Genomic DNA, 11,753 nt, shown 5'->3' on the forward strand with positions numbered 1-11,753 from the left:
TCCGGCCCCGCTGGCCGCCCAATCAGCGGGCGCCCCCCGCGCGGCCCGCCCCTCCCCCTCTGGTGACAGAAAGTCGTCCCAGCAGATGAGGAAGTGGCAGGCAGGCAGGCTGGCCCCGGGGACTTCTCTGTGGCCCTGCTCCCTCCAAGCCCTCCGCCGTTGCCCGCCTGGCCCCTACGGGTGAGTCTGGACCTTCCACGGGCTCTCCACGTGCCGGCGCCCCCTGCCTTGCCAGCCCGGCCCAGCCCTGCCCTGCCCTGCCCAGGCTGTGGGAGAGGCTGTTCCCGGGGCCAGTGGGTGGGAGGTCCCAGCTCCCTGGGGCCGGGCCTCGCCAGCACCCTCCCTCCCCCACACCCCCGTCTCTGGCCCCCATTTGCCTACACCCAGGCCTTCCTCCACCACCCCTGCTTTTACCCCTCTCCCTCCTCCTCTCCCTTCCCTCCCCCCGCTCCCCTAACTTTGTCAGGCTTCTTTTCCCTTCGATCCATCTTAAAGGAAGGAAGGGACGGGCTGAGTTCCCCGACGAGGGACACACCCAGATTTTCCTGCAGCTTGGGGAGAGGTCCTCCCAGGAGCCTTGGTCCCTCCTGGTCTGCCGGGTGTGTGGGTTGATCTTGGGGGCTGGTGGTTGAGAGATAACAGGCTGGCTGGCTCCCATGTGTCGGGGAGGAACCTGTGTTGGCGCCCTCGCTCCGGCCTGGGCCCTGCCTGGGATGGGCGGCCAGCAAGCCCGATGGTGGGGGAGCAAGTAAGGAGGGGATCCGAGCATGGCCAGGCAGCGCGCACACGTGTGTGAGTGGCCCCGCGGGTGAGCCCGTGCGTGTGCCTGGGCGGCGGCCGAGCTGCGTGAGGGCCGGGAGCCATGCGTGTCAGCCCACGGAGGTGCTGGGTGGTGTGTCAGGCAGGAAACATGTGTGCCAGCCCTTGGCGTGGCGCCTTCGCCGTTGGGGGTGGAGAGCTGGGTGAGGGGTGGGTGTGGACCGCAGGCTTGGGGCCTGACCACGGTGGGCCTAAAGAAGCCGGGCCTCCTGGAGGTGAGGGGTGTGCAGGGCGGGGAGGTGACAGAGGTGCGCCTCTTCACTTCGCACCTGCACAGGTGCTTCTCTGGAAGCAAGGAGTCTGGGGCACCTGCTGCCCTGGGCCCTGCTCTGTTCCAAGAATGCCTTGTCCCTCAGGGACTGTCAGTACCATGCTCTCCTGGGTCTGGCCAGAGGCTTTTGTGTCCCTGGGAGCCTTCCCCCGACATTCCTTCAGGCCCTGAGGAGGAGGGGGCCTAGCCCATTAGGTCCCCTCCCTGAGGGAGGGGAAGATTCCTGTGATCTCCCCCACTCCCCAACCCCCTCACATGCCACTGGCTTCCCTGCCTTCCCAAGAAGGGAAGAGTGATTGTACCCATTCTGAAGTAGGACAGACTGAGAAGTTCTGGCCAGCTTAGGAGAGGATGCTGGGTGTGGATTTTCAGCAGTGCTTTGGGCCAGAGCTGGGGCTGGGACTAGGGTTGGAGGAGGTTTCTGGCTCAGAACCTAGGACCTTAGTTCATCAGGCTGGTTCCAGGTTGGTGGGTGGTGAGCCTGGGGCTTTACTTGGCTTTCCCAATCCTGGTGGGTCCTGCTTCCCCAGGCACTGACCTGTGGCCTGGACCCACCCTCCACCCCATGCGCAGTACAGCGGGGGCGGGCAGAGGGCGGGGCTGCTGCCAGATCTAGTCAGACAGGTGGAGCCGCCGGGGCAGGAGTCTCAAAGAGCCAGGCTCCAGGAGAGGAAGGGCTCTGCGAGAGGAGAGAGGAGAGCGCTGGAGAGGAGAGGCTGGAGGTGAGAGCCCCGGGAAGGCAGAGGAGAAACGTAGGGAGGTGAATGTCCCAGCACAGGCAAGGAGGAATCCCAGGATAAGGTTCTGGAGGGAAAAGAAGGGCCCAGGGAGGTGAGAGTCCTGGCAGGGGCAGGAGGGACCCTGGGGAGAAGAAGAGAGTTCCTGGAAGGGTCCAGAGGGATGAGAAGTAGAGAGGGCAGGAGAGGAGAGATTGAAGGGGAGAATCCCGAGAGAGAAGAAAGACCCAGAGCTGGGGGGGTGAGGGACTCGGGTGAGGAAGGGAGATGGATTTCAAGAGCTCCCTGTTGGTGAGAAGGTAAGACTCTCCAATGAGAGACCTGGAATTGAGAGTCATTTTGTGGAGGAAGAGGGGAAGGGAGGCCAGGAAGTAAAACTGTGGAGAGGAGAGGAGAGTAAGGTGTGGAGAGGAAGGGTAGAACAGCCCTTCCCAGGCAGGGAGGACGTGTGGGGAGCAGATGCCTCAACTAAACTGCCTCCTCCCTCTAGTTCCCAGTAATTCCTTCCTTTCACTGTTCTGTCCTTTCTGCAATGAGGCATTGGGAGTTTTCTTGTCTGGTTCTGTGTCTTATCTCTGTGGGATGGGGGCGTGCAGTGGGCTCTGTCTGACATCCACCCTCTGTACCTCCCCAGAGTCCTGAGCCAGGATGGAGGCTGTTATGAACTTGTACCAAGAGATGATGAAGCACGCAGGTAGGACACTGTCCACCAGCCCTTTCCTCTCTTCTTTCCTGGGATCCCTGGATCTAGGGCTGTCTTCTAATGGAGAGTTCCTATGAACCCCTTGACGCTTTGCGACCTGACCTCATGTCTGTAGACCTAATGAAGACCCTTCAAACCCTGTGACTCTTCCTGATTCTTTGACCCTTATTCATAGATCCCCGGATCCAGGGCTACCCTCTGATGGGGTCCCCTCTGCTAATGACCTCCATCCTCCTGACCTACGTGTACTTCGTTCTGTCACTTGGGCCTCGCATCATGGCTAATCGAAAGCCCTTCCAGCTCCGTGGCTTCATGATTGTCTACAACTTCTCACTGGTGGCACTCTCCCTCTACATTGTCTATGAGGTGGGCCCCTGGGATGCCGGGCTTTAATTTCTGTCAGCAGGATAAGGAGCAGGCCATAGAGCCAGAGCATGGCATTTCTCCTTTCCAGAGAGGTTCAGATTCATGTCCTCAGCTAGCGAAGGGGAGGGATGGCTGGGAAGGGAGAACTTCCCTTCTCCCTTCCCAGGAGAGGATGGTCTAATCCACATCCCTTCCTAGTTCCTGATGTCAGGCTGGCTGAGCACCTATACCTGGCGCTGTGACCCTGTGGACTATTCCAACAGCCCTGAGGCACTTAGGGTAAGTAGGGGCTGGGGCTAGGTCATAAGCAACCTGGTAGATATGACCAGTTTGGGGCCTGTGCTCAAGGCCCAATTTAGGGAGGCTCTTAGAATAGTGTATGAGGTCCTAAGGCTATCCCAACTTCTTGCAGATGGTTCGGGTGGCCTGGCTCTTTCTCTTCTCCAAGTTCATTGAGCTGATGGACACAGTAAGTAGTTATATGAGATGCGAGAACTTGTGGGGAGAATGAGGCGGAGAGGCCCAGGTTCTGAATCCCCTTCCCTCACTCTTCTCTCAGGTGATCTTTATTCTCCGAAAGAAAGACGGGCAGGTGACCTTCCTACATGTCTTCCATCACTCTGTGCTTCCCTGGAGCTGGTGGTGGGGGGTAAAGATTGCCCCGGGTGAGTGGTGAAGGCCACTATGGGAAAGGGTGGGCACCAGAGGCTGGACTCTGCTGACCCTGTCTTATTGTCCACTCACAGGAGGAATGGGCTCTTTCCATGCCATGATAAACTCTTCTGTGCATGTCATAATGTACCTGTACTACGGATTGTCTGCCATTGGCCCTGTGGCTCAACCCTACCTTTGGTGGAAAAAGCACATGACAGCCATTCAGCTGGTGAGGGGCTTGGCCTGACTTACCTATAACCATCCCCCCACATTCCTAGCCTGGATCCTCCCTTTATCCAGTCTGTCTCACCTTTGACCCCATCTCTCCCTACTCAACATTTCTCTTTCTCTACATGCTCTTCCCCTCTAGTTCTCTCAGTATTCCCTCTGACCCTGGCCTTTATCTATCCTAGATCCAATTTGTCCTGGTCTCACTGCACATCTCCCAGTACTACTTTATGTCCAGCTGTAACTACCAGTACCCAGTCATTATTCACCTCATCTGGATGTATGGCACCATCTTCTTCATGCTGTTCTCCAACTTCTGGTATCACTCTTATACCAAGGGCAAGCGGCTGCCCCCTGTACTTCAGCAAAATGGAGCTCCAGGTATTGCCAAGGTCAAGGCCAACTGAGAAGCATGGCCTAGATAGGCGCCCACCTAAGTGCCTCAGGACTGACTGCACCTTGGGCAGCGTCCGTCAGTGCCCTCTCCACCTACACCTGTGACCAAGGCTTATGTGGCCAGGACTGAGCAGGGGACTGGCCCTCCCCTCCCCACAGCTGCTCTACAGGGACCACGGCTTTGGTTCCTCACCCACTTCCCCTGGCCAGCTCCAGGGATGTGGCCTCATTGCTGTCTGCCACTCCAGAGCTGGGGGCTAAAAGGGCTGTACAGTTACTTCCCACTCCCTGCCTTAAACTTGGGAGAGGAGCACTCAGGGCTGGCCCCACAAGGGTCTTGTGGCTTTCTCACAGAAGAGGTCAGCAATAATGTCACTGTGGACCCAGTCTCCCTCCTCCACCCCACACACTGAAGCAGTAGCTTCTGGGCCAAAGGTCAGGGTGGGCGGGGGCCTGGGAATACAGCCTGTAGAGGCTGCTTACTCACTTGTGTCTTAAATTAAAAGTGACAGAGGAAACCACAGAGGCTGTGTGTATACATGTGTGAATGGAGGAGGTGGGGGAACACAATATGCTTAGCCCTGTCCACAAGCAGGAGCAATGGATGGTCCAGGCTCCCAGAGGACATATCTAGCTCTCTGATCCTGGTAGAGCCCGTAGGAAGGCTGCTGGGAAATAGGTCATGAAAGAAGAGGGATTAGCTGAAACAGATTAAAAAAAAAAAAAAAACATGAAGGGAGACATGACTTTATTAGAAAAGTAAAAAACAACTGAGGTGATGGGTTAGTCTTCAGCGGATGCCTTGGTGGATGAGGCTGCTTTTGGCTGCACTGGCCTTCTCCCGCTCCCGCCGCCGCGCAGGGTCCAACTCAAAACAGCGCCATAGCCTCAGGGTTTCATCTGCTGCTGCGGATGCCACTGTGGCCCCATCTGGGCTCATGGTCAGACTCAGGACCCGGGATGTGTGACCTGGAGCAAATGAGAACAGTACATATGAATGCTGATGCAGCCATAGCCCTCCCATAAAGGAGGCACATGCCTCCCTTTTTTTCTTTTTTTTTTTTTTTGAGACGGAGCCTTGCTCTGTCACCCAGGCTGGAGTGCAGTGGCGCGATCTGGGCTCACTGCAAGCTCCGCCTCCCAGGTTCACACCATTCTCCTGCCTCAGCCTCCTAAGTAGCTGGGACTACAGGCGCCCGCCACCACGCCCAGCTACTTTTTTGAGACAGGGTTTCACTGTGTTAGCCAGGATGGCCTCTATCTCCTCACCTCATGATCCGCCCGCTTTGGCCTCCCAAAGTGCTGGGATTACAGGTGTGAGCCACCACGCCCGGCCTCCTCTTTTTTTTCAATGGTGTTACTGAGATATAATTCACATACCATAAAATGCATCCTTTTAAAGTATACAGTTTAGTGGTTTTTAGTATATTCACAAAATTGTACAACTGTTAAAACTAATTCTAAGACATTTTCAACACTTCCCATTAGCCTCTCTCCTCAGCCCCTGGCAACCATTAATGTGTTTTTTCTGTGGATTTGCCTATTCTGGACATTTCAGTCATACATTATGTGGCCTTTTATGTCCGGCTTTTTACCTAGCCACTTACCTTTGAGTTCAGCCACCTTGGCCATGGTTGGGTACTTCCAAATAACCAGCTGGTTCTGTGCAAAGCCATGGCCTGAGATGAGCTCCTTGTAGTGGGGAGACCAGAGGATGGAGCACACCTGTGGAGAGGAGCCGGTGTGGGCATGACATATAGCCAAGGCTACTTAAGTCAGAACTGAGCCCATTCTAGTGTTAGGCACCCTGCCACGTGCTCCAGACTCAGAGTTGAATGATCACAGTCCATACAAAAGTTCCTTGAGAGGCAAATTATAGACACTCCCTGACGTAACCATTTTTTAACTTTACAATGAGTTCACTGGGACTTAAATTGGGGAGTGTCTGTATTATCCATTGTATAGATGAGGAATCAATCAGAAGGAAGTTCAATAGGTTGCCAAAGGTTACATTCAAGTTTAGCAGATGACGAAGCCAGAATTTTAACTTGGGCAGTCTGGCTCTAGAGTCCATATCTACAGTGAAGGCTGAATGTGAGGGGAGTGGAAGGAGAGAGCCTCAAGTAGCTTTCTAATGGATTTGGATTATATGCCATAGGTGATGAGAAGCCACCACAGGTTTAAGGACAGTACAGTGTAACAAACCACAGCATGGAGGATGCATTGCAGGAGATAACAAAGAATGCTTGACACCAATGAGGAAGCCATTGTAGTGGGCCTCCACTGGGAAGGATGAGGCTGAGGGGAGGGGACAGATGTCAATGATATTTTAAGGTAAAACTGATAGATCCTGGTGAGGAGGATGAAAAATTCTAGGAGGTTTTTCAGATTTCTGAGCAGGTTCTGCCATTCCAAAGCAATGTGACAGAGGAAGGAACACATTTCAGGGAGGCAAGGGGAAGTGACAAGGTTACTTTGGGACAGATCAAGGTAGTGGTGCCTATAGGACATAGGATTGGAGATAGCCACAGACTGTTGGAAATGAAGCTCATGAGTTAGAAGTTTAGGAATCACCAAGGCACAGAGTTGGTGAAGACATTGGAATGGATGCACTCTCGATGTGGATGCCCAGTAAGAATGCATGTGGGAGAGGCAGGAACAGGCAAAAGATTACCTGGGAATGGGCATCCACAGCACTCAGACAGGCCCCAGAGCACACGTTCCAGATGCGAATGTGTCGATCACTGGTGCCCCCTCCTGTTGCCAGGACATTGGACTGCCAGGGACACCATGCTACGGCCTAGATGGGATAAAGGTGGGGTCAGCAGGTACTGGAGCTAGACAAGGAGCTCGGGGGGTCACAGATTAACCCAGTCCAATCCTACCATCCCTTCTCCCCTTAACAGTCCCCAGGTTATAGGTGAGGGTCTGCAGAGGCTTCAGCCCAACCCTACTCACCTTGACAGCCCCTTGATGCTGGGTGAATGTCTGCAAAGGAACCCAGCCACCCTCTCCAGGAGCGCTAGGCCACACATTGACCAAGTTATCATTGCCACCACTGGCCAAATGTCGTCCATCTGGGGCCCAGCGCAGTCCACACACTTCCTGGCTGTGGCCACTCAGTGTAGCCACATGGTGTTCTGCTACCCGAACATCATGGTGGTGGATGTGGCCAGAACGTGAACCACTGGAGGAGGAAAGAAGGGAATCAGGTTCTGTGGCAGCACCAAATGCAAGCAAGCCAGAGGTAGTTCAGTTCAGGGTTGTATAGTCAAGGGTAGGGTGGGCAAATATCAGACTACCATAGACCAACAAAAACCACTGACCTGGAGAGGATATAGCTGTTCCAGCTTAGGGAGCCCACTCGGGCAGAGTGACTGGTCATATTTCGAAGCCGTTTCTGCTGCTGCACATCCCATAGCTAGAGAGAGAAGCCCACTAGGATCAGAGATTGGGACTTGGCATTAATATCCTCCAGCTGTGCAAGCCCATTAGGACTGGTGTGAATGGCAGCACAGGACATGTCTCACCTGCACCTCAGCACTGCTGGTGCCCACAGCCAAGTAGTTGCCCTCTTTGATCCAGGCCACAGAGGATACATATTCCCCAGGCTGCTCCATTTGCAAAAGCTGCAGGATGTCGCCAGAGCTTGCGCTCCACAGGTACACACTGTTGTCCAGTGCCACGGCCAGTACATTCCCAGAGCTCCAATCCACAAGGTTCAGGTCTGTCAGAGGCGGAGAGAAGAGCATGAGCTTCCTTGTTTGTGTGGTCCCAGGCCCTCTTTCTGCATCCATGAGGCAAGGATAAGGATGCACTTACAGTAGTCATTTCGGATTTCAGGGGCATCCAGGATACGGTCTGGCAGGGAAGGAATGTAACGGCAGGTCTTCCGGCTGGAGCCAGGAGTGGCCTTTTGGCTGTAGAGTACTTTCAGTCTGTTCTGGTAACCTGTGGCAACAGAGTGGGTCTAGACGCTGGGAAAATCAACACCTCCCTTGCCCTCAGTCTTAGATAGGAAGAGCAGACAGATATCTGTGCTCAGCCCTGGAGATGAACTGACACCTCCCTCCAGGAACCAGGAACTTCGGGCCTTACCCTCTGGTGCATTTTGTGGTTTTCCACTGAGCCGAAGGATCTTGGCTTCCTCTACATCAAAACCGTTCAGGTTCAAAGCCCAGGCTTTCTGATGTTCCTGGCATAAAGGGTAGTGGAGAAGCAAGATGGTATTATCCAAAGAACAGTCTGGTCCCGTACCTTAAGCCCCTCTGGGACACATACCTTCTTGGTGGGCGTCTGGCTGTTTTCAGGCTGGTTCTCCTTGCTCAGGAGGAAGCTGGCCACCTCCATCTGGGCAGCACTGCGATGGGGGATATAGCGGTCACCGCCAGGTTTGCTAGGAGTGGTCTGAACCTTGGAACTGGATTTGCCTGGGGCGGAGAAAGAGAAGACAGTCTGACCAGGCTCCCGGGGGAGAAAGTATGAAGGCTGCTCTCACCCAGTCCCTTTGGCACCTCACTGACCAGGAGTTCGGCCCGGAGTTCTGCCGGCGCTGTGGGATCGGTTGGCGGCCCGCATGGGTGAGGGGGCCGGGCCTGAGGCTTCCTTGGCTTTGCGCTGCCAGCGCGCAGGGGGTGCATTGGGGATGGGTGCATCCAGCTGAAGCAGCGAGTGCAGGTCACTCTCGAACGCGAATTGTGCCATGGGAACGCCCGCAGCGGGAGGGGTCCTTGCAGTTGGTGCCTGCGGAGCCCTGGAGGAAAAGAGGAGACGGTGCTCAGGGGACAGCAAAGGACCCCTTCGCTCCTGGCCGGTCACAAAATCAGGGCCACCCTCGGCTGCAGCCCCTTCCGGCCTAGCACCCTCTCCCCCTGGCCACGGCCCGAACCAGGCTCAGCCCCGCCGCCTCTCACCGTGCCCTCCCGAGCAAGTTGCAGTTCCGACCGGCTTTAACACGCCTCGCTTACGCCTCTTAAACTCTCCGCTCCGAGCGCCCATTGGCTCCTTCAAAACCCAACCGTCGCAACCGTTGCCCTCGCCCATTGGCCTCTCCGGCGAAGGGGGCGGGCCTTCCGGGACAAGTCTCGGCTATCACGAGAGTCCAGCCGCGGAGCGCGATTTGAAGAGTGCGAGAGGGACTGGGAGCCGGCCCCAGAGAACTGGTGCTGGAAAGCAGGCGGAGCTGGCCCGGGGCGGGCCTGGTCTGCCTCAGCGTCCTCGAGTCGTCCCGATTTGTTCTTCTGCGTCCCCTCTACCGCCGCGAGCTCGGAGTGTCTGGCTCCGGGTGCTTCAGGGTCCGAGGGCCTGCAGAAGTTCACACTTAAATCCTACACGAGGGTCATATTTATGATGCAGAACTCGGTGCAGAACCCGATGGAGGTGACCAAGGCGCTTGAGCTGCTCCTAGAAGGGAAAGGAGAGCCGCGGGCGGCAGCGGGGCAGGGGACGGAATTGGGAAGCTAGGGAGCAGGAAGAAGGCCAGAGCTACTTAGGGTACGTTCCACTTTTGCTTGGCTCTGGGTAGGAACCCTGCTAGAAAGGAAGTAACGTGTGTTTGTCTTGTTTGCTGCTGTGTTACAAACAGGGAAAATGAGTTTGAAAAGGGTGAATGAATTCCTTAAGGTCAGGAAAAAGGATCGGTATTCAAACCTGCCTATCTGAAGATAAGCTTAGACTGCCCTACAGGAGGCACTGTGGCTTACCCCCTTGGGGCTTTAAAGAGATATGAGGACCTGAGAGATCCATTAGTCTAATCTGTGCGTGGTGCACCCTCCCCACCCCGACAACAAATCCATATTTTACAGATGGAGAAACCGAGGCCCAGGGAAGGGATGTGCTCGAGGTCATACAAAGAAGTTTGTGGGAATCCAGGTCTGACTCCATTCAGTCCAGTGCTCTAATAATGACTTGACTGAATTGTATGAATGTGCTCAGGGGTGGAGCAGTAATCATAAAAATAATAATGGTACCATTTATGGACCATCTAACTACTGTGTTAAAACAGTTTACAGGCCGGGCGCGGTGGCTCACGCCTGTAATCCCAGCACTTTGGGAGGCTGAGGCGGGCGGATCACTAAGTCAGGAGATTGAGACCATCCTGGTTAACACAGTGAAACCCCGTCTCTACTAAAAATACAAAAAATTAGCCGGGCGTGGTGGCGGGCGCCTGTAGTCCCAGCTACTCAGGAGGCTGAGGCAGGAGAATGGCGTGAATCTGGGAGGCGGAGCTTGCAGTGAGCCGAGATAGCACCACTGCACTCCAGCCTGGGCAACACAGGGAGACTCTGTCTCAAAAAAAAAAAAAAAAAAAGTTTACATACATAATCGAGTTCAATCCGTAATCCCAATAAGGCAGATAGATACCCTATCTTCCCTTTACAGAAAAAAGAAACTGGGTCAGAAAGATTAGAAACTTGCCCAAAGGCTTGCAGCCAATAATAAGTAGGGGAGCCCAGGATTCAAACTATCTGACTAATCCCTGCAATCCTAACAATACGCTATACTGTCCCAGAAAGAGGCTGGAAAAATCAAGTTTTCAATCATTAGCCTAAAGTCCACTCTGATGCTGACAGATAATGTTATTATCTTTGACTTGAAGACTTTGCATTCTCTATTTCCAATTACCTTGGAAAATGAGGAATTGGATATACTTAGGTTAGAGGTGGGGAGTTCCCAGAAAACAGAAAAGTTTGTCTCATGTCAAGTTGGTCAGGGTCTTAAATGTCAAGCTAAGGACTTTGGATTTTATCTGCTAGGCATTGTGGAACCTGTGGGGTTTCTGTGTAGGGAAGGACCAAATAAAATATATCTGAGCGGGGGAATATGGCAATAATTTGCAACTTCTGGACTAATGGTAGCTGTAGAGAGGGATAAAGGGTATAACCTCAGGGAATCTGCACATTTAAAAATAAAGGATTTGGGCCAGGTGTGGTGGTTCACTCCTGTAATCCCAGCACTTTGGGAGGCCGAGGCGGGCAGATCACTTGAGGTCAGTAGTTCAAGACCAGTCTGGCCAATGTGGCGAAACCCTGTCTCTACTAATAAAGTACAAAATTAGCCAGGTGCGGTGGTGCATGCCTGTAATCCCAGCTACTCGGGAGGCAGAGGCAGGGGAATCGCTTGAACCTGGGAGGTGGAGGTTGTAGTGAGCGAGATCACGCCACTGCACTCTAGCCTGGGTGACAGAGGGAGATTTTGTCTTAAAATAATAATAATAAAGGAATGAATGAAGGCAATGGAAATTATCCAGACATGGATCTTGAAGTGGGAGATACTCTAATATGATGTAAAGTAGTCAAGTGAAATGATGACAGAAAGGGTCAGATTTGTCCATTGAAAATCAAATCCCCGATGACTTTGGAGAAAGCAGGATCAGGAAAGTGGGTGGCCTGAGATCCATTTTGGAGGAGTTGCAGAAAGAATGAAATAGGGAGAACAGGAAGCCTGCAAGCATAGGCGACTTGTGTAGCCCATCCCCTGATATCCTCTGTATTCGTTTGCTAAAGTTACTGTAATAAAGTACCACAAACTGGCTTAAAATGTACCACAAACTGACTTAAATGACAGAAATTGGCTGTCT

General features: G+C 53.8%; 2 protein-coding genes across 4 annotated transcripts; one reads left to right on the forward strand and one right to left on the reverse strand.

Moving 5' to 3' along the window:
* Position 1: 1 nt before the first annotated feature.
* Positions 2 to 4,695, forward strand: ELOVL1 (ELOVL fatty acid elongase 1). 3 transcript variants are annotated; one of them, XM_033226786.1, is made up of 9 exons: positions 32 to 180; positions 496 to 599; positions 2,462 to 2,521; positions 2,706 to 2,896; positions 3,095 to 3,175; positions 3,309 to 3,365; positions 3,456 to 3,561; positions 3,643 to 3,779; positions 3,964 to 4,687. In XM_033226786.1, exons 3-9 carry the CDS (start codon positions 2,476 to 2,478, stop codon positions 4,183 to 4,185), a joined length of 840 nt encoding a protein of 279 aa, XP_033082677.1. In that variant the 5' UTR covers positions 32 to 180; positions 496 to 599; positions 2,462 to 2,475; the 3' UTR covers positions 4,186 to 4,687. The 3 variants fall into 3 exon arrangements, with proteins under 3 accessions (XP_033082674.1, XP_033082677.1, XP_033082675.1); XM_033226784.1 differs by having other exon boundaries at positions 496 to 1,812; positions 3,964 to 4,665; XM_033226783.1 differs by lacking the exon at positions 496 to 599 and having other exon boundaries at positions 2 to 180; positions 3,964 to 4,695.
* Positions 4,696 to 4,893: 198 nt separating this feature from the next.
* CDC20 (cell division cycle 20) lies at positions 4,894 to 9,405 on the reverse strand. Its single transcript, XM_033226782.1, has 11 exons — positions 9,088 to 9,405; positions 8,698 to 8,927; positions 8,456 to 8,604; positions 8,273 to 8,369; positions 7,997 to 8,125; positions 7,705 to 7,901; positions 7,501 to 7,595; positions 7,133 to 7,361; positions 6,849 to 6,974; positions 5,782 to 5,899; positions 4,894 to 5,143 (listed from the first exon to the last, which is right to left on the reverse strand). The coding sequence occupies exons 2-11, from the start codon at positions 8,876 to 8,878 to the stop codon at positions 4,965 to 4,967; spliced, it is 1,500 nt and encodes a 499-aa protein (XP_033082673.1). The 5' UTR covers positions 8,879 to 8,927; positions 9,088 to 9,405; the 3' UTR covers positions 4,894 to 4,964.
* Positions 9,406 to 11,753: the final 2,348 nt, after the last annotated feature.

The sequence above is a fragment of the Trachypithecus francoisi genome, unplaced genomic scaffold, assembly GCF_009764315.1.
Source record: "Trachypithecus francoisi isolate TF-2019V2 unplaced genomic scaffold, Tfra_2.0 Lachesis_group12, whole genome shotgun sequence".
Classification (NCBI taxonomy): domain Eukaryota; kingdom Metazoa; phylum Chordata; class Mammalia; order Primates; family Cercopithecidae; genus Trachypithecus; species Trachypithecus francoisi.